The sequence below is a fragment of the Podarcis raffonei genome, chromosome 2, assembly GCF_027172205.1.
Source record: "Podarcis raffonei isolate rPodRaf1 chromosome 2, rPodRaf1.pri, whole genome shotgun sequence".
Taxonomy (NCBI): Eukaryota; Metazoa; Chordata; class Lepidosauria; order Squamata; family Lacertidae; genus Podarcis; species Podarcis raffonei.
Genome location: NC_070603.1, coordinates 74,495,983 through 74,517,450, shown reverse-complemented (window position 1 = coordinate 74,517,450; position 21,468 = coordinate 74,495,983). Strand labels below are relative to the sequence as shown.

At 46.4% G+C, this 21,468-nt stretch overlaps 2 protein-coding genes across 2 annotated transcripts in view; one reads left to right on the top strand and one right to left on the bottom strand.

Annotated features, from left to right (window-relative positions):
• GRM2 (glutamate metabotropic receptor 2) overlaps window positions 1–21,468 on the bottom strand; it is a 78,860-nt gene that overhangs the window by 19,406 nt on the left and 37,986 nt on the right. The window contains exon 2 of the mRNA XM_053377476.1: window positions 16,735–17,494. Within this exon, the coding sequence (XP_053233451.1) occupies window positions 16,735–17,211 (477 nt within the window). The 5' untranslated portion in view covers window positions 17,212–17,494. The remainder of the gene's footprint in view (window positions 1–16,734; window positions 17,495–21,468) is intronic.
• On the top strand, window positions 5,039–7,224 carry LOC128408182 (IQ domain-containing protein F5-like). The gene is made up of 3 exons (XM_053377500.1): window positions 5,039–5,144; window positions 6,284–6,361; window positions 6,783–7,224. Exons 1-3 carry the CDS (start codon window positions 5,118–5,120, stop codon window positions 7,140–7,142), a joined length of 465 nt encoding a protein of 154 aa, XP_053233475.1. The 5' UTR covers window positions 5,039–5,117; the 3' UTR covers window positions 7,143–7,224.

The window sequence follows — 21,468 nt, the reverse complement described above, 5'->3', positions numbered from 1 at the left end:
GTTCTCCAAGCCGTTATGGAACTATATCTTACAGATTAATGGTGTGCTTTTATTCTTCAGAAACCACCGCCAAACAAACAAACTCCTGCCTCACAGGAATGCTGTGCAGTGACACTTGTCCTTCTCCGCTGCACTGACTAGAAGGGGAGGGGAGCGGCTTCTGGCTCTGCAAAAAACGACACAGTACGATGCACTCACTGTGCAGCAAAGCAGAGCCGTAGGCCACTGCGCTGTCATGAAAACAGTTGGAATTCAGGTCCTGCAAAATTTCTGGGAGAAGGAGAAGCTTCAAAGCTATGAGAGAGTGGCTTGGATTTTCAGGATCAGGCTTCTGCACCTTCTTTACTGTGTCCAAGATCTTCTCAATGACCTCAGCTGAAAGGTTGGCTGCCCCTGATTTAGAGAAGGCAATCACTCTCCTGTGAGTACCACGCAAACCACTTGGGCTATGTTGGCCAAAGGGGTCATATGATAGTGGACAGTGGACGGTGGTTGAGCCGATACATTCTCCACAGAGAAGAGGCCCACCTACAAAATATGTCAAACAGGACATTGAGTCCAGCAAGCTAGAAACCCAATAATCATTGTGGCTGGTGATCCTGGGCACCAAAATAAATCCGGTACTGAGGACATGCTGTTGTCCCCCTCTTTAAAATACTTGTGGAGATCTTGATGAAGAATGAAATCAAGGAAGCTGTGGGAGTCCATCCCCTTTCTCCACCTGAGGCGAAACAGGAATATGCCGCCATTACCACTTTTGCTGTGAGGGTGAATGCCCCCACTCTTGCCAAATTTAGGGAGAGAGGGGGCATTCCACAAGGCCTTGGCACTTGTCTTCTCTGCCCCGTGGGTGAGGAAGATGAGCTGCAACACTTCATGCTTGTAATGCCCCGCTCTTGCCTCACCACTCGGTGAGAGGGTGGATGTGGGCCATGTCAGAGCCAGGGCATCTTCAGTGAAAGCCCTCTATTCTCCCCAGTAGCCATGGAGAAATCTGAAGAAGCACCTCTGGTGAGAATTGATGGCCAGGCACATGTGGAGACAGGCTCTCCTCCAGGTTCCTGTTGGCAAGCCTTAAAGGTCAAGATCAGCATTTTCAAATGGGCCCAGAACCACACCAGTCACCAGTGGTGTCAGCAAAGCAGTGGTGATATATATATATATATTAATTCCCAGCACAGCTTGTTGTCTAGCAGCCATGGTCTAAACTAGCGGTGGGGAACCTGTAGATATAGTTAGGCCTGGCATGCCTCCCCAATTTTCCCCATGAGGCTGTTTTGGCCAAGCCACACCCACCTGGCCTACACCCAATGTCATATAGGATGTCAGGTGGAGGGTAGGGGTTTGCAGCACTGGCAAGCAGAAAATCACTATCAGTACAAGCACTGACAATTAGCTGGTCATCAGTGTCTGAAATGCGCTGTGCCTTTGCCCATGCAATTTGATCTCAAACCACGCAGGCCAAGGAAAGCAGATTACCTGACATCATTGTGATGTTGGGTGATTGATAGGTGGGTGGCACTGTCCATCAGTCTAAGTTGGCCCATGGAAGATGAGGGAGGTAAGGATCTGGCTTATGGGCTGGAACCAGTTCCCTGCCATTGTTCTAACTTAACTGCAGTTTCTGAACTGCACTTCCTGAGAGACAGCCCCATGTAAAATATTGCAGTTGTCTCACCAGGAGGTTACCAGAGAAAGGGGTTGACCAAGGCTAGGCCTGATATACCACAAGTTTGATATCAGACATGATGTGAGGTTATGTAATAAACTCAGGTAATTAGTAGGGAATTTGTGAGATGATGCTAACATACTAACGACAAAATGTAAAAGCCGGAAGGAATTTTGCGGAAATGTCTAATATGTAATGTTAGTGTGGAAGATCACAGAATTTAAGCAGAAGTGGTTGCATGGGGTAAAAGCTTCCAGTATATTATTAGGAGGGAGAATGACAAGCACCTATTACAGTCTGAAGCCAAACTAGAGCAGACAAAGCAGTACATTTACGGTTACTATGGATGCTATAACGTAGCTCATGTAAAAGGCAGCAGAAGGGAGGCTTCACTAATAAGGTTGTTGCAGATCCGTTCCTGTAAGAGCTGCAAGGCAGGCTACACAATTCTACGACTGATGTAGATCACAGTGATGTACAAGCAGATGTTGTGCAGGGAGAAAGCTAATCTGCTGCCTTTGTGCCTGGCCTAAGATCCCTTCCGAAAGAGGAAAAACTGAAGAGCAAGTCAAATAATCTACCAGCAGTGAAAATGTGCACCCAGAGCTGCGGATGGTGCTGCTGCAGTCTGCGACTCAAACTCTCCACTTGGTCCAGATGCTCTGCAGTAATGCTCATTATCTTCAAAGGGGAGAAATCCTCACTAATGAGGTTGTTAAAAATACAGACTACAAAAGAGGCAGGCTAGAGGAAAAAGCCCTGCCATCTGATAGGCTCTTCGGAGTTGAGAACCAGAACACACTTCACAGCTCTGGATGTGTCAAAACCTTGCTGCATAATTAACATGCACAAATAAATTTTAAGCAGAAAATTACATTCCATAGCGGCAAGAAGGCACCCGAGATGGCAAATTGCCCTTCAAGGACTCCCCACCGGCAGTGTCAAGGGCATTTGACCTAAAGCCTTGTGTTTAACTGTATACGCTGCGGGGAATGGGAACAATCTTCCACACCTGCCAGGCTTGATTTTAGAATTATTAGCATGATGTTATAATTTCATAACCCCTTGCAGAACGGGGCTTTTGCAAGACTCAGTGCAAAACTCCGGGCCATTTAAGACCTCTACAATAACGCAGCCATTTCTCTCTTGCTAATGGACTGTTGTTTATTTAACAGCTATGATCGTAATTATGGTAGATTGCCTCTGTAACAGCTGGGGTGGTGGTGGGACTAAGTAGCTCTTTTGTTCAAATGTTAAAAAAGATCTGTAAAAGTAATGCTAGTTACCCATTAGACTTTAGTGAGAACAATTTATCTCTCGTCACCAACTTGTCCTTAGAGCCATCGCATGAGACTCTTAATCTCAGGGTCAGCAGTTTGTGCCCCATGTTGGGTGAAAGATTCCTGCATTGCGGGGGGGGGGTTGGACTAGATGATCCTTGTGTTCCCTTCCAGCTCTACAGTTCTAGGATTCCATGATTATCCAAGGGAAAGCACAGATCAGGTAAATCCACTTCCATACTGCATTAGGCTACAATTATCCCCACAAGTTCCAATAGGTGTTTGTGTGCCTACAAATTTGGAAGCAAAACAAAGCTACCCAACATATAAGGGAGTGGTTTCTACATACTGGGGGACTCCCTTAGGTAAGGACAGATTTAACTAACCAGTCCCACCAGTGGAAGTCCACACAAGGACTTTCACTCATGCAGTGGGGCTCCCCCCCCTCTCATCCCCATATGCCCCCCTTCAGATCTGCTCTGGAGGGTCAGGAGACAGCCCCCAGAAGAGCCCCCAGAGGAAGGAGAAGGCAGATCACTTCCCTCAGGCAAGCAGAAGTGCTTGTGTGGCTGGTGATCAGCTTTGTGCTTTAGCATATGCGCTGCCGGGGTGCAAAGATCCGCCCAGCACCCCCAAATTTAGTTTAGCCCCCAAATTAACTTTGGCATTTGTCGTAAAATGAATTTGAACTGTAAGTGATGAAATTCAAACACAATTTGCAATGTTTTGCTCGGGGTCAGCGGCACCTTTGACACGACTGATCTCATGCAGCTTGCATGCAGCTAGCAGGAAGGTGCGAGATCAGTCATGTCAAAGGTGCCGCTGACTCACCCCACTGCCACATAGCAGCTCAATACAATACGTAACATAATATTTTGTAAGAGTTAATTTCGCGTGCACGGCGCCATTGAGAATGACAAGTGCCTTTGTTGACTTGTCTGACAAGTGCCGCCATTCTGAATGCCAAGTATCGCCTCTGGCGCGGCGCGTCTTTGGTAAATGAGTGCACAAAGTCAAAAGTCCTTTCGTGAAACAGTAGGTATACATTTCGGTGATACCTAGATATATACGTATTTTGTGTTTCTAGCTTGATCAAAATTATTTATTATTTCATAACAGGTAGATAGTTAAGAGCTTAGGTGGCTTCAGCAGCGGACACCTGGCACCCCCCCCCCCGAATTTGGTGCCTGGGTGCCCCGCACCCCTTGCACCCCTGGGTAAAGATGGCCCTGGTGCAAGGGGTTCCCTTTCCTTTTTGCTAAAGGTTTTGGACGGCCAGAGATGAGATTGCATGGAGTTTTCCACAATATCTCAGTGGTGTGGATGGGGCTGGCTTGAGAGGAAGGACAGGCTCTAGCCACCTTGCAGAAGCTCAGGGTTGGCCAGGCTTGTCAGAAGATATTGTAAGCTAGGCTGGCCAAGGTGTCTCTGGTTTGCATTGTCGTTTCGCTGCCTGGTCCTGGACTTGGTTGGCCCACCAAGTGCTGTGTTGAACCAGCTGCCCAAAATATTTATTACCCCAGAATGCCTCTGGAGCCAGAAAGATGGTGGGGGAATGAAAATGCCAGATGGGCAGAGCTTTGGAGGGTGCCCTGCCTTGTTCCGTTACACACCATGGCTGACCACAGCCACCCCCCAGAACCTGCCATTCATTCACTGGCATCGTTTGTGGGCCCGCCCAGACTGCAGCACCCCAGATGCCCACCACAAAGTCTGACCCTAACAGTGCAACTGCGTCTGGCCATGGGTGTGAAAGAGAAAACAACACTGAGCCAGGTGCGCCCACAGCCATACAGGAAGGGGGGAAAGGATGGTTGTTGTGCCCTCAGTTGGCAGGTGCAGTTGCTTGCTTGTATGAACATCCCTCGCCTAAGCTCAGCCTTCTCTGCCAATTAAAAAAAACTGGCTCCAGAAGGAAAACTTCCTCCTGTTTCCATGGTGCATGCACACACAGAAGTGACATTTCTCTAACCCAGCCAGTTAAGCAATGACAAATCCTATCTGACAGACTCATTCTTAACTAGTGAGAATTAGAGCAGGGGAGTGTCGGCGTGTTCATTATGACATCAGAGTTTACAACCCAGCTCGATGTTGCGATTCTAAGAGAGCTTCAGTTGCTAGAAGCAGATCATCATTTCCCCTCGAGACATGGGCTTTCCCTGAAAGAGATGATTGCTTTCTGCAAAAAATGTTGCGTAAGTTGAGTGCCGCATGCCAATCTTCCTTTGCAAAGTGTCTTAAAGGTAAAGGTACCCCTGCCCATACAGGCCAGTCTTGACAGACTCTAGGGTTGTGACCTCATCTCACTCTAGAGGCCGGGAGCCGGCGCCGTCCGCAGACACTTCCGGTTCACGTGGCCAGCGTGACGAAGCTGCTCTGGCGAGCCAGAGCCACACATGGAAACGCCGTTTACCTTCCCGCTAGTAAGCGGTCCCTATTTATCTACTTGCACCCGGGGGTGCTTTCGAACTGCTAGGTTGGCAGGCGCTGGGACCGAGCAACGGAAGCACACCCCATCACGGGGATTCGAACCACCGACCATGCGATCGGCAAGTCCTAGGCGCTGAGGTTTAACCCACAGCACCACCCGCATCCCCGCAAAGTGTCCTACGCTACACAAAATACTATGATCAGAAACTGAGTCCTTTGTTGCACTGCCATTCTCATGTCTCCAATGGTATCAGTGGGAGCTTTCTTCCCCAAGCCAAACAACAGCTGGGGCAGTTGGCCGTGTTTTAGTTATGATAGTGGAGGAGAGGAGGGTGAAACCAGGGGTGGCCTGTTCAATTTAACCACTTGCGCTGAAACCGGACTTGCCGTGCCACCACCCTGCTGGTGCCACACCACACCAGCCTTCCTTATTTGCTTTGTGCGGTGGTGCCCACAAAGCACCAGCAACAGTGCCAGCTTTGAATGACGCTTCTCTGCTGCTGAGGGTGGGGAGCCTGGGCTAGGGCGAGCTTTCCACACTGTGAAGTAGGCACTTTCAGATACATCAGTAACCCACACAATCTCTGGAATTAGGATGGAACAACGGAACAGTTAGCTTCCGGAACATCCCTGAACCGCACATCTATTTTTAGGAAGTAAGCACTGGTTTTCATAAAAAGCAAGATGTAGTGTAGTCAGTTGCTGCACCACCCTCTTGCTCATTAGTCAAGCGCTGGCCTTTTGCACCCAACAAATGCAAAATTACATAAATGGAAGGGCAGCCATTGGTAAAGAGCTTGAATGCTCTTGTAGCATAAGGCTCAGCAGTCCTACAGACTCTTTTGACCCTTCTCTATGCTTATATTTATTTCTTTTTTCTTTATTCTGGCCATCTTTTCATAAGGCACGCAAAAAATCAACGTCGCCACCGCCAACGTCACCACCACCTTCAATGCCAGAAACTTCGAAAAAGGAAGTTAAGGTACATGCCAGACTTTCTATACAGGCAATTTTGCCTTCCTAGAGGCATCTGGGGGGCCACTGGGAGAACAAGATGCTGGACTACATGGGCCATTGGCTTAATCCGGCAGAGCTCTTCTTACGTTCTTAAGCGCTTTTCCTTCACTGCCACCATTCCTGCTTCCAGGTAGGTTGGTTTTTTTAGTGAGAACTATAAGGTTGTGGCCTAGCTCTTAGACACAGGTGGGAAAAGACCATTTTCAACATCCAGTTTGCATCTTTTCAGTTTTGTGTCTTGTTTGGCTGACGGAAACTATTAAAAGTCTGACACAATATGACTGATTCTTGTATGAGAGAGAAAACTAACAGGGAAAGGGATTTGTGCCTCAGCCCCTTTCTGCTCATGTTGTAGTGACAACTGAGTCATTGTTTCCTACTTTTAGGCTGCTATTACCATCCAGAAATGGTGGCGTGGTACTCTAGTCCGCCGTAGCCTGCAACACGCCATCGTCTGTGCATGGTTGGTCCAGAAATGGTGGCGCATGATTTCCTTCCGGAGACGAGAAGAGAAAAGGGCAATGGCATTATCGACGTACATTTGGTCTGAGAAGGCTTCCGTCCTCTTGCAATCAATGTTTAAGATGTGGCTTATGAGAACACGGTACAAGAAGTATCAAAGGGCAGCCCAGATCATCCAAAGTAACTGGCGGCACCACAGCTTCCGGAAATCCTCCGGCTCCTATTCTCTTAGCAACCTGAATCAGGATGGCATAGATTTGAACATTGAGATTGTTGTTGAGTAAAGAGTCTCTGTGGAGAAGGTAGAAGAGACTGCTTTCAAATTCAGACTCCAGGGAGTGAAATAAATGCATGCTTTGTCATACAGTTGTACAGCTGCTGTCTGTTTACTGTGGGTGGACGATTGCCATGGATTTGACTGAAAGCAAAGGCTGATCACACTCTAGGATTTGACAAAATGAATGCTGATGTTCATTAATAGTCCAGGATGGGCAAGGGGTGTCTCTCGATGGGACCCTATTGTTAGATGATTAATTATTAGATTATTTATTAGAGTCTCTGGAATGAGTAAGTCACCAGTGTTTGTAGATTTTGTATGTGTGTCAGCAGTCTGAGGCAGGTAAACACAGACAGGCACAGCAGATAGGTACACAGAGTGAGCCATGAGCTAAAGGCTGGAAGCATCTTGGAAGCACAGTGCTTCTTTCTAGAGATCTGATGTCAGGTAGCATGAGGGTATGGTACTATGGTGTGCATTTTTGTGTTTTTATATTGTAAACCAACCTTGTGCTCCTTGGCTGAAGGATGGTATAGGAATTTAATAAATAATCCTAGAATCAAAGAATGGTAGAATTGGAAGGGACGCTGAGGGTCATCTCATTCAACCCCCTGCACTGCAGGAATCTCAACTGAAGCATCCATGACAGATGGCCACCCAACCTCTGCTTAAAAACCTTCACGGAAGGAGAGTTCACCACCTCCTGAGGGAATCCGTTCCACTGTTGAATGGCTCTTGCTGTCACAACAAAGTTCTTCCTGATGTTTAGTCAGAATCTCTTTTATTGTAACTTGATAGTTACAAGAATAATAAAAATAGTTTACAATGCATAAATAGCTTCTCACATACATGGAGTCATTTCCAATGTAATGTTTGGCTTCCACTGGACAGCTCTTGGGATGTTTCTTCTGGGCAAAATGTGTAAAAGAGTTTAAATGGCTCGTTCGCATGCAGCATACCCCTAGGCAATCTATGAATTGAGTAGTTCTTGTGTTCATTGTGTAGTCGTCACTCAGAATACTGCATGGATGAACCATTCTGACATGATATTTTCACATGCAAACATCTAGGAACATTGGAAGCTACCTTATACCATGTCAGAAAAATTGCCCAGTTTGCTTATCAAGAGACTGGAACTGGCTTTCTAGGCTCTCACATCACATCCTACTCAATCCTTTTTAACTGGAGGTACTGAGAACTGAAATTTGGGATAGCCTGCATGAAAACATGTGCTCTGCCATGAAACTATGGACCCTCCACTAAACTAACATCCCTATGAACCTGTGCCCCCACCCTCTAACCTGCTGTTATTGGACTACACATCCCATCATCCCTTGCCTTTGGTCATGCTGACCAGGGCTATTGGGAGTTGGCACCCAGCAACATCTAGGGGGCTTGATGTTCCTGACGGCAGCCATATTAGGAATTATATAGAAGTTGTGCCGCAGAGGCAACACTTTACTACAAAGCTGGTTGCTTCTCCTCCTCTGACCCCAAATTGCGATCCTTTTGCTGTGCTGACTACTGTTCCTTAGATCACTATGACAATGCGAAAGGAAGGGTAGTTTGGGGGTCAGTTTGTTAGTTTAATTAGTTCTATCATGACATGAGGCAAGCAAAAGAAGATACCACAAGAAAGTGTCTGTGTGTGTGTGTGCGCGCGCACCACACCAGGGACTATCAGAGCAGGGCCAGGAGGGCCTGAAGCTCAAAGGAGGCCTCAAATTCAGCATTTGTTAAGTTCTGCAACTTGTTTTTACGCACATCGGACCGAAATGCAACATTCACAGTTTAGAACATTTAAGCAAGTAAGAATGGTGATTTGGCAAAATGCTTTAAAAATTTTGTTTAACTGATACAGATAAAGTTATATTAAATAGTTTTAAATGGTAATGACTCAGCAGAAGGCCTACCCCCCCCCCCAGTATTATGACTGTGAAGTATTATGACCCACATTCCTCTGTGGCAGGAAGTTTGTGCTGGAACATTCTGTGAGCCAAAGTGGTAGGTTGGAGTCAGAGGCAGGCCCTTCTGCCATCTGTTTTCCTTTTATTTTTGGAGAATGTTTGGTTGCAAACAACAACAACAAAAACACAGTGAAGAACTGATGGCGTTCACCACATTTTGTTGCCTGGAAGGCCTTTTGAAGAGGAGGAGAAAGGGAAGCTCTCCTTTCCCCCTTCCCTCATTGCCTAGAATTCCTTCACTGCTACCTACCTAGGCAATTATAATTCCACCATTGCCGCAAGTGTCCCTAGGCGACGTTATTCACTCATTGTCTTTTTACAAAAAGGTTATGGTCATTTTGAACCTTGAAACAGGAGAAACCTTGGATCTACCTATCCAAAATTTGGTAGGGTTAATCTCTTGGCTGGCTACTATGTACCTATGTGGGGGGAAACTCAGAAATTTACAGCTGTTCTGGTTTCCGGGCAGAAGTCAATGAGAGGACTGTAGCTTTGGTTTTCCTAATATTGTGAAGGTCTCCCAAACCAATCTGAGGTGAATGTAGCCCCAATCAAAAGCACTAGAACAAGTTCTGAAGTCAAGTGGATGAGGGGAGAGTTCATGTAGCTCTAGTGCTTCTCCTTGTCCGCATCCCCAAAAAGGTCTTATAATAGTCAAAGTTCTGAAGGATAAATGGATAGGGTGGATTGAATGAAAATACAGCTATAGATAAAATGCAAAACTTACCACTCTAGCCAAAACTGGGAGGAGAGAAGAGTGATACTGTATAAGCAACTATTCTAACTAGACTAGTAGTGTAAGTAACTAAGACACAGGAGAGGCAACAAACTTTTTTTTTTATTTGAAGAAGGGACAGGAATGGATTGTGAAGGATGGAAAAGAGTTGAGAGGGCTTTGCCCATAGAGGGCTCCTTGAAAAAAGAGGGTGGAAACAGTTTACTGCCTATGGGTAGGCTTTTTCAAAATGGGTGGTGAGTGGGAGAGAAGAAGCATTGGGATTTATTCACCTCCTGTTTGCTTTGCTGGTCTTGCAGAGCAAACAACAGGCACATAATCTCCCCACTGAGGAGTGACTGGAAAACAGGACAGAGAGTGGAAAAAACAAGGGGATTGACTGGTGTGTTGTTGTGTTTACTGTGTTTGTTTTGCTACCTGCCAGCTACATCAAACAAGTATGAAGCTTTTGAGTGTGTGTCCATGTGTTGGAGAGGAGGACGAAGCATGGGAACTACTGTGCTTGCTTTGCTGCCTACCAGCCATGTGGAGCAGTTGGCAGACTTACTGAATGTGTGTGTGTGGTGGCAAGCTTTTTAAAAATATATATATGGGAGTGTAGGAGGGAGAGAAGCAACTGCTTGAGATGGGCCTCAGCTGAATGTTGGGTGAGGATAAGGGAGGATATGGCAACTCTTCCCTGTTCCTGCTGCATGCCCCATAGCAGGAATTGTTCCAAAGTTGTTGTTCTTTTGGGGTGGGATGCCAAGTACAGAGGCATCATTTTCCTGCTGTCTGCCACACAGCAGGGTACAGGGATTGCTCCCAAATTGTTGCGAGGTGAGGGAAGCACAGTGCAGAAGCATAGTCATCATTATTAGTATCATTATTACTAAAGATAATATGGGGGAAAACATGATTATTTGTACAATTTTATATTCCCGTCTCTCTTCTTTTTCTGCTCTTTCGTAGCTTGCGGTCTTTTTGTCTTAGGCTACTACAGTGGTACCTCAGTTTAAGAACAGTCTGGTTTAAGAACGATTTGGTTTACAAACTCCGCAAAACCGGAAATAGTGTCTTGGTTTGAGAACTTTACCTTGGTCTAAGAATGGAATCCGAACAGTGGAAGGGCACCGGTGGTAGGAGGCCTCATTAGGGAAAGCGCACCTCGGTTTAAGAACGGTTTCAGTTTAAGAATGGATTAAGTTCGTAAACCAAGGTACCACTGTATTTCTTTAAATAGCATAAAAAGTGGTTGTTCTAGAATCTGATATAGTCTGTGTACGAAGAAGACTGTGAGCTGAGGCTTGTAGGCCTGTTGTACTGTGTGGCTCTGTGACTTCTTGTTTTTTATATCCCTCACTCCAAATAAAGCTTTGTTGCCCTGTTTCAAGACGCCTCATGTGAAGCTTTTCTATAAACTCCTTTGCATTAGTGCTGCCAAAGTCCCAGTTCTGAGGATTTCTCCCACTCCATGCAGGCTTCTAAATGTCATAAAATGTGACTCTGAACAAGAAAGCATGTAGAGTACGCAGACATGGGGAAAATGTGTGTTACAGTGGTGCATGCTTTGCAGGCAAATTATAATCAATTACATACCCCTGGGCAGTTCTAAATTTTACCTTTAAAAAGCCCCACCCCACAAACCATGTTTTTAAAAATGCACAACATGGCTTGTGCAATCTTAACCATGTCTACTCTGAAATAAGTTCTACTAAATTCAGTGAGACTTGATCCCAGGTAAGTGGAGTTAGGATAGCAGCCGAAATACTGGAGAATCTGAGGAGTTTCAATGTGCAAATTTCTCCCATTCAACTTGTATATTTAGTTCTCAGATGTGCTCTCTTGCAGATCAATTTTATTTCTTGCACTGGGTTTGAAACAAGGAAGGAAGCAGCTTTTGGTTGTTGAGTAGTGTGTGTGTGTGTGTGTGTGTGTGTGTGTGTGTGTGTGTGTGTTATTCTGTTTGCATACAGACTCACCATTTTTAATTTTTATTCTGAGCAGAGGTCTCAAAAGCTGGATGTGGTCCAGGCCTCTTTGAACCCTTGAGAGGGCCTGTGCTCCACTGCTGTAAGCGAGCCTTTCCCTTTCATACAGCCTTTGCCCAAACCACTCTTGGGAAGCAAAGAGGGCTGGAGAGAAGCAGGGAAGGTGTTAATCCACTGCCTGCTTTAGACACACAGTGTCTCAGCTGGATCAAATCTGTAGCTTTCTGTGCCAGTCCTGGGGGATTCAGGGAGAGAATCAGAGGCAGAGAGAGCACTCCGGTCTCCTCCAGCCTGGAGGGGACACAAACCACAGGGGACAGCAGCCAGTGAGAAGAACCCAGAATTATTAATAAAATGCCTTTGTGTTCTTGTTGCCAGTGCAGAACTCTGCGGAGAGGGTTCTGTAACCAAATTATCTGTGGATCTTTTTAATAAGCTCCCTAATTATCTCACCAACTGTCCCTCGCTCACTTTGTATAACTCCTTGCCCTGCTTTGCTATTTACCCACCTTTTGGGCTGTCAGTTTAGCTAATGATTCCTTTATTAAAAACACAGCCATCTAGCCGGCTGAGCTGGTTATCTTTCTGAATGTTGCGTCCTGCTTTCTTTGTCTGCCCATGGCCAGCACGACACCGTCAGAGCATGAGGAAGGGGGAAAAAGATGACCCCCTTTTATTTCCTTCGTGCCCTGCTCCCCTTAATCAGATCTAACTGCCGCTCTCTGCACCTTCTCGGCTCAGCCTCTTTTGTCTTTCATTGTTCTTTTTTTTTACTTCCTACTGGTTTTCTTGCTTCATTCCTTTATTTTAAGCAACATCCACACACTGTACATTTAAAGTCCATTTAGCACACATGGCTTTCTTCAAAGAATTCTAGGAACCGTAGTTTGTTAAGTGTGTTGGGAATGGGTGCTCTCTGATGGGTAAACTACAGTTCCCATGATTCTTTGGGGGAAGCCATGTGTGCTAAATGTGTGTGCCATTAAATGTGCTTTAAACGTATGGTGCGGATACTATTTCCCCCACTGTTTATCACCCCTCTTCTTTGTTTCCCACCCACACATCTTTCTTTCTTTCAGTTATACCTTATCCTCCCTTAAAATGTGTGCATGATTTCTGTCCCTCTTTTTTTGCAGTTTGGCAAGTGCCTGGTTCAAAGGGACTTCCCTTGAAAGGAAAAGAAATGGTGGTATGGGCATGTGTGGATGTGATCCAGGGAGTCTGCCATCTACATTTGGCATGGAACAATAATCTGTAAGGGGAGCAGGGGTGGAAGGGGTGGACGGGAAGAAGCATGTCTGAGTCTCCCACTCTTCAACTCCCACTGTTGCCACTTCTAAGTAGCAGGAAGGCAGAGGAGTCATGTGATACTCTGCTTGAAAACAGGGAGAAGGAGGGAGCGGATGTAGCATAAAAGGACACTAAACGGATGCTGTTCACAAACCACAGCTCAGCAACTTCAGAAACCAAACCAACCCAGAAGAAGAAGAGAAGAGTGTGGATTTGATATCCCGCTTTATCACTACCCAAAGGAGTCTCAAAGTGGCTAACATTCTCCTTTCCCTTCCTCCCCCACAACAAACACTCTGTGAGGTGAGTGGAGCTGAGAGACTTCAGAGAAGTGTGACTAGCCCAAGGTCACCCAGCAGCTGCATGTGGAGGAGCGGAGACACGAACCCGGTTCCCCAGATTACGAATCTACCGCTCTTAAACACTATACCACACCAGCTTCATAGCCCAGAGCAGCAGTCAAGTCATAGGATCTTCTGTGACATTCAGGGCAGTTATATGGTGGAAAGCCAGTGCACAACCACCTCCCCAAAAAACACTGAGGATTTGCTTTGAATTCACCTGCTACCTTCTCAAAATATCAGGACACAGTGGGCCCTGGGGAAGTGTCCTCTGATCTAGCCAATGGGCAGTGCTTAGAGTGCCAGGCCAGAGGAGGGGGAATTAAGGGATGCCCAGCCCAGTCTTCAGCATTGGTGCTGACCTTTAAAGCCCTAAACGGCCTTGGCCCAGTATACCTGAAGGAACGTCTCCACCCCCATCGTTCTACCCGGACACTGAGGTCCAGCTCCGAGGGCCTTCTGGCAGTTCCCTCACTGTGAGAAGTGAGGTTACAGGGAACCAGGCAGAGGGCCTTCTCGGTAGTGGCGCCCGCCCTGTGGAACACCCTCCCATCAGATATCAAGGAAATAAACAACTATCTGACTTTTAGAAGACACCTGAAGGCAGCCCTGTTTAGGGAAGTTTTTAATGTTTGATGTTTGATTGTGTTGGGAGCTGCCAGAGTGGCTGGGGTATAAATATATGATGATGATGATGATGATGTTGATGTTGATGATGATGATGATGATGATGATTCAGCAGTGCCAAGGTTCTGGGAGCCCTGGCAGATGCCGAGTGCTGCCACTAACCCTGCTAAATAGAAACCCTCTTCTTGCAAGTCCTTCTTGTTTCTTCGGCTCCATCTACCAAAAGCCCAGTTCCAGCAATGCATTCTTAGTGGCATTTGACTAGGGAAGGAGGGAGGAGGAGTTTGGCCTGGCATATCTGTAGGGAAGCTCCTGAAATTAAGTGACAGATGGCCAGGGTCTCAGGTGTCTTCAGAGGGATCCTGTGGTCTTCCTACCCACAGGAATTAGGGTCAAATCTGTAACTGAGGCGAACATAGCATGAGGCAGCAGAGCACAGCAGCAGGAGCTGCAAGCTATAGGAGAAAGGACAGAACTATTTTGCACTGGCATCGCCAAGGCAAGACCCTCCTCAAACTGCTAGTTTGCTGAATGCAATGCAAGCCTCCCTCAGAAGGCTGCAAGCATCTACTCCTTCCTTCCTGCTCTGCTTTTGGGGAATTGGGCCAGAGACATCTATGAGCAAAGCCCTGGCAACAGGCTCGTCCTCTCTCTGCAAATGAGATAGCTAGCCGTGTTCAGCTCTCTCCCTCTTTCTCTCCTGGCAATGGGCTCTGTACGTGATAATGATATATTAATTTACATTAATTATAGCATTAATACATCCTCAGGGCTTCTCAGGAGCAGCAGCTAATTACTCTGTCACACGAATGCTCTGGGATACAGTCCCTGCGTTAGGAAGCCTAGAATCAGGCAGAGCTTTTGTCGGGAGGGATGAACCCGAAGGCAGAGGTGGCGGTCAGGGTGGGCTATAAAAAGGTCGCTCTGTCTCTCGTACAGGTGTGTGAGTCAGGCTGTGATTACCACGTTCACTGCACCTCAGGAAGCATCACAATAAAACAATGGCAGGGCGTTTGGAAACACCCACAAATCCTGGGCACACAAAGGCTCGCTCAGATAACTGAGCCTGCTGCAAAATATATGCAAAATACTATCCCCAATGGCCATCAGCTATGTTTTCACAAATATAACCTGCCTGTTCTCTGTTCTCACTTCCAAGGTGAGCGTGTATCTGATATTAGAATAACATGTGACCTCCTACCATCTCATCCCAGGAGTCTCATCCCACTTCTCATCTCGTTCTGTACAATAGTATGGAGAGCCTTTGAAATCTATAGGGTCCCAATTGATTTCCATTGTAAGAATGCATTGCCTAGAGTTGCAGTTCTGGTGATAGTTTATAGAGAAGCATTCCAAAATATGAGGCATTTTGTAGCAGAAGAATCTGACGTGAGGAGAGCAATTTGGTTTTGCAGAGCTATGATCCACTTGAATATGCAACAGTCTTTCAACATAAGATAAAGTCTTTAAACTTGTGGCTATGCCTTCCATAGGTAATCATGAGAAGCTTCTGCTCTGTCCTGTGCTTAGCTTTATGGAAACAAATTCTTCTGATGCCACCTTATTCTCTTGATGTATCTACTGCACGATCTACAGAACAATCTGCCACACTGATTTCCAGTGGGCTTCCAAATGTAGTAGTACCTGCACCCTTAGTCTGCAAACGCAGAGCCCATTCACTTCTTAAGACATTTAATACAGAATACTGTAGAAAGGGAATCTTGTGATGCCAAGATGGTATTGGTTTTTATTTTCTGACTACTGATTCTGAATTAAAACCAGATAGTGATACCTAAATTGATAATGACCAAAGCGCTTTACAGACATTGCCCCCATCATCCTTGCATCAAGCTATCTAGTGGACCTTTTTCTACAGTAATGCCTCCTTCTACAGAGAGCCAGTGTGGTGTAGTGGTTAAGAGCAGTAGTCTTGTAATCTGGGGAACCGGGTTCGCGTCTCCGCTCCTCCACATGCAGCTGCTGGGTGACCTTGGGCCAGTCACACTTCTTTGAAGTCTCTCAGCCCCACTCACCTCACAGAGTGTTTGTTGTGGGGGAGGAAGGGAAAGGAGAATGTTGGCCGCTTTGAGACTCCTTAGGGTAGTGATAATGTGGGATAGCAAATCCAAACTCTTCTTCTCCTCCGACCCAGGAAAGCTGCCCTTAAAAATTTCCCACAATGCCCCAGAATTCCAGGGCATTGCAGAAATATTTAAGCAGCGGCTTCCCAGACCCAGCTACTCAGTGTGGCAGGCCAAAAGCAAGCACCAAGAGAAGGCCTACTGGGGCCTCAGCAGCTGCCCAAGAATAACAGTTGCCAAGGTTTGGCATGGAACTGGCAGAACAATATTGGCTTGCCTTAGGGCCACTTACTAAACTCATGGCCAAGCAAGTGGAAACCACTATGCTACCTTAATTCACTGAAAGGAAGCTACTTAATGACTTGATTCCTAGTTTCACAGTTGTATTCTATAGCTGCACCCATAGACTCCTCAAGTAACCATCAATTTTCCAAGCCCTCTTATCCAATGAGCAAATGCCTAGACCTGGCTTCTTTCATTCACACTCATTCTTTTTACCCCTAATACAAGGCCCCAGACACAACACCCCAATTCTAAGCATCACACTCCACATTCCCACCAGCTCCCTCCTGGTTTGCAAATGGTACCTGAATGGAGACGTCACTGTAGGAGCCCCCGATAACCCCTGTGATAGCTGTAGGTACATCATCATGAATGGCGTAGGACCCATCAGGGCAGATGTGCTCAGAGCCGTCCACTCTGGTGAGGGAGGCACGCACAAAATCCAGGGATTGTTCTAGGGCATAGGTGTCCTTGGAACAGGTGTCTAGGATGTGAGCTCCCAGGGTGATGCCCGGCAGAAGCTGCTGGTTCTTGTTGATCTCATCTAGGGCAAAGAGCATAGCTTCAAGGCGCTGGATGCCACGATGTTCATTGATCTTGCCACACTCCTCTGTAGGATTTCCTTTCTCGTGGACTGGGAACAGGCCCCCAATAACCAGGTCACCTTCCAAGCTGATCTCCTTCTTGGCTGCCACGTTGTATCCGGGGCTCTGGCCATGAATGCTGGTGTGGCACGCAACAGGATAGACCAGCAGAATCCATAGGGTGGCAGAGGATGCCATTGCACTGCCTCAAGAGGGCAGCAAGCACCTTTCCAAGCCACAAGGAGACCTCCCTGGTCAGAGCAAAGGTGTCAGATAGCCTACCATTTGTTGTGGGCAGTTGTGTCTCTGAAACACCTTTAATTCAACAGCAGTGTCCAATGGCCATCCTGCCGCAAGGAAACCCCAGCCTTAGGTGAATAAACAGTTATATTGTGATGTCCAAATATAGCCAAACAGAAGCAATTGCTGCTGGGAATTGTGCTTTTTATCAGCCCCTTTGGAGAAAGAAAGACACAACAACCTGTGGGAGACAGAGAAAGAGAGAGGAAAAAGAGGGGGGATAATTAGTTACAGCATGAAAGGCCCAGTGGAGATATCCTTTAAGTTCTGGATCTTTAGTTTTATGGTGCCACAAATGTGCCACTACTGGGTACTATAAATATCATCACTTTTACAGGGGAATCCCTTAACTAGTCACTTCACAGCACATATTCAAGGTAGCTCCCTACTAAGAAAATGGTATTTGCTTAGGCTAGGCAGGCACCAGCTTTTCTGCTGAGCTCAGGCAAGCCTCAGGAAATATGTTCCTCAGGCACAACTAGGATTCCAAGCCATGAAAACTGTACTCATTTCATTGTTTACACAGGCTGATTACTAGTAAAAAATAGATACCTTATGCCCATTCATTCATTTATTCATTCATTACAATTTCTCAAGAGTTACAAGGCTAACCAGGGAAGCACTATAAACTATATTAGTTACAATAAAAGACAAACAAAACCCCCACTTCTATACAGACTGTTCATATTTTTTATATGATATATACACACACCACATTTTGAAAAACACCCACATGTATACTAGTATCCCTTGGTTTAATATAATTTGTTATCAGCATCCCTTATTTTGAATAATTAATGCTTATTTCAAAGAAGTATTCCTTGCTTTAGAATAGAATACCGGGATGGAACACAGTGGACAGACTAGAACAGGGTTCACCAACATTTCAGCCCCAAAATGGCTGCTGTAGGGGCATGTCTGCCACATCTAAAAGGGCAGAAGAGGGGTCAGCAACATTTTTTGAGGCCGGGCCGGTCCACTTCCTGACAGACCTCTCAGTGGGCCGGAGCGTGCACGCTCGCGCCTGTGCATGCGCTCAAGCTACTTCCGGCGCTCTTCCAGGACAGAGGAGCGCCCGTGTGCATGCTCACACGCTATTTCTGGCGCTCTTCTGACCCAGAAGTCGGTCCCTGCAGTGAGAAAAAAATGGCACCACGGAAAAAAAGCACGGGATCCCCACGCCGATCCACAGAATGGCCATGGGCCGGTTCCAGGAAGCTCATTGGCCGGACCTGGCCCATGGTCCTTAGGTTGCCAACCTCTTGGGCAGAAGGAGAGGACCACAAAATGGTGCAGGCAATTCAAAGTGTTGGTGTTGACCTTTAAAGTCCTAAATGGCCTTGGCCCAGTATACCTGAAGGAGTGTCTCCGCCCTCATCGTTCTACCTGGACACTGAGATCCCGCGTCGAGGGCCTTCTGGTGGTTCCCTCACTGTGAGCAGCCAAGTTACAGGGAACCAGGCAGAGGGCCTTCTCGGTAGTGGTGCCCACCCTGTGGAATGCCCTCCCATCAGATGTCAAGGAGATAAACAACTACCTGGCATTTAGAAGACATCTGAAGGCAGCCCTGTTTAGGGAAGTTTTTAATGTTTGATGTTTTATCGTGTTTTTAATATTCTGTTGGGAGCTGCCAGAGTGACCTATTATCTGTGGGGGGAAAGGCACCTACATTAGCCACCAAAGCACTTTCACACAGAGAGATGCTCTCAGCACCTCTTCTCCATTCTGTCCTCCAGCAGGTTGTGGACATGTTTAAGGGGATGTGTTCAGTGCAGAAGAGGCAGAGCTTCTGCAAACAGGAGCTGAGCAGCAGCAAGAGCAAACTGTCTCTCAAATATTGTGGATTTTTAAGGAGATATTTACTGAGACCGTCTGCAGGCACTGTCATGGGAGTTATTAGCAGGCCAGCTGGGCGGCATGTTGGTGACCCCTGGCATCTGCACAGAATTGCAAAGGAAAACTTCAATTCTAGATTTAATTATATTTTGGGGACTATTCTCTTTTTAATGGATTAAGGTGAATTCCTTCACTTGCTTCAAAATGTGGCAAGGTAACCCTGCTTTGTTTGGAAGTTGGAAGAAGGGATGATAGAAACATTGAAGGGATGGGGGGGGAGGTTGAGCCACAGGGTCCTCATTTCCTGCTACATCAGAATGGTTGAAAATGTATGGCCAGTACCCAAAATTCTTTCCATCTTTGCCTCTCCTTTCTCTCTGCTGCTGACAGAATAATATTTCTCGTCCCATTTTTTAAACATTATATCCTCCTATTTCATTCCTCTAAGGAAATCTTTTACTCCCCATAAGAATATCAGAAAAACCCTGCTGGATCAGGCCAGTGCCCCTTCTAGTCCAGCATCCTGTCCCCACAGTTGCCAACCAAATGCCCCTGGGAGGCCTCTAAGATGACCCTGGGTGCAAGAGCAGCACTCCCCTCCCCCCCTCCTGTGACTTCCAGCAGCTGGTATTGAGGGGCACAGGGGCTCCAACATGGCCCAAATAGTAAGTGCTTCAGAAAACAAGACTGCAGGCCAATGACCTGCAAACCATGACCAGTTTCTCTGGTATTGTGTTCAAAGTAGCTAAGTGGTTAGCATTTTATGACATCCTGTAAGAATTAAATAGCACAACTCGACATAATACGCAATGTTCGTTTTTTAAAAACAAGAAGGGAAAATGTTTTATTTTGGGATGACTAAACATAGGCTGGACAACTGTTTATTGGACGACTGGAATCTATGCAGGCAACTAAAAAAAATTCCCTTTTACCACTGATGAAGATATAAAACAAAGAGCCGGGGGGGGGGGAATAGGCCAGGTGACATCTCTAGCCCCTTGCCGTATGTCAAGTTTTGCTTTTTAAAGTCTGCAACCCTGCAGAGTACACCTTTGTTCCAGAATGTCCATTATTTCAGAAATCCACAGAACGAGTAGCGCAGCTTTGTACTGTTCTGTATTTTAAGACTGCAGATTTCTTCTCTGCGTCTCCCCCTCCCCATTTAACATGAAGAAACTTCTGGCATAGAACTCCCCAGGATTCCTTGTCACCATGGCAACCAGGAGATAGAGAGGCAGGGCGTGTACATGTGTGCAGGGCCAGATTTAACATTTAGCAGCTGTAGGTGCCTTCCTAGGGCAACGCTGTCCAGTGGGTAGTGTTTTCTCTGCAAAATTTGCAGGTAGCAAATACACTGTGCTAGAGACAAGGGGGGGCATAGTGAGAAAGAAAGAAAGAAAGAAAGAAAGAAAGAAAGAAAGAAAGAAAGAATCACCCCACTCCTCTTGAATTATTCCATACTCTTTATGAGTGTCTGCTTGGAAAGTGTGCATGAAAAAGGGAAGCTGTGAAAGAGGTTGTCATTTTGACTTTCCGCCTACAATGCCCACTGTCAAAACATCTAAAGCCAGGTAGGGGCATGTGCGCATGTGTAAAACCTAGAATTCCTACAGGGAGAAAGTCTGGCTGCCTTTTGGTCAAACCATCTCTTTTCTTTGTTCTTTGCACTATGAGCTGTGTCAAATGTGCCAATTTTATCTGGCATGAGTGCCTCATAGCACCTCTTGGGGTTTGAACTCCTAGCCATTCTGAACCAAATTTCTCTTGCTTGCCAACACCATATATGCCTTGCCTGATGCTTTGCATGATTCTGTTGCTGGAGGAAATAAAGGTTGTTTGTTTTCTTTGGGTTTTTTTAAAAGCTGGTTAAATTCACACCACGTCCTGCTCCCTCGGTCCATCAGTCTCCCCTTGTGACCAAGTGTCTGGGATGAGGGCAGACTGACAAGAAGGAAACACTAGCCAGGATTTGACACTCAAAAAACATAGCTGCTTCCCTCCACTTCTCTCCTCACGTTTCTCTTCCCTTTTCCTCCCAAGCAAAGTGCAAAATTTGAGGCTCAGAACACAGCATGTTTAAAATGGGGGATGGGGGGACAAATTCCTAGGCAGAAACAGCAAGGGATAAACTGAAGTTATAATGATGACATACCCAGAAGTAAAGGTGTGGATTTCAAAGGATAGTTGTACAGTATTTTGGTCTGCATATTGTGTCAGGAAGTGCAAATTAGGTAGTAAAGGCACCCCTGACCATTAGGTCCAGTCGTGGCCGACTCTGGGGTTGTGGCGCTCATCTCGCTTAATTGGCCAAGGGAGCCA

Excerpts from the sequence above, each read along its gene's own strand:
- LOC128408182 (XM_053377500.1), top strand. The coding sequence starts at position 5,118 with ATGATTGCTTTCTGCAAAAAATGTTGC. Across the intron at positions 5,145-6,283 it reads CTTTCTGCAAAAAATGTTGC|GCACGCAAAAAATCAACGTC; the intron begins GTAAGTTGAGTG and ends TCTTTTCATAAG. Across the intron at positions 6,362-6,782 it reads CTTCGAAAAAGGAAGTTAAG|GCTGCTATTACCATCCAGAA; the intron begins GTACATGCCAGA and ends TCCTACTTTTAG.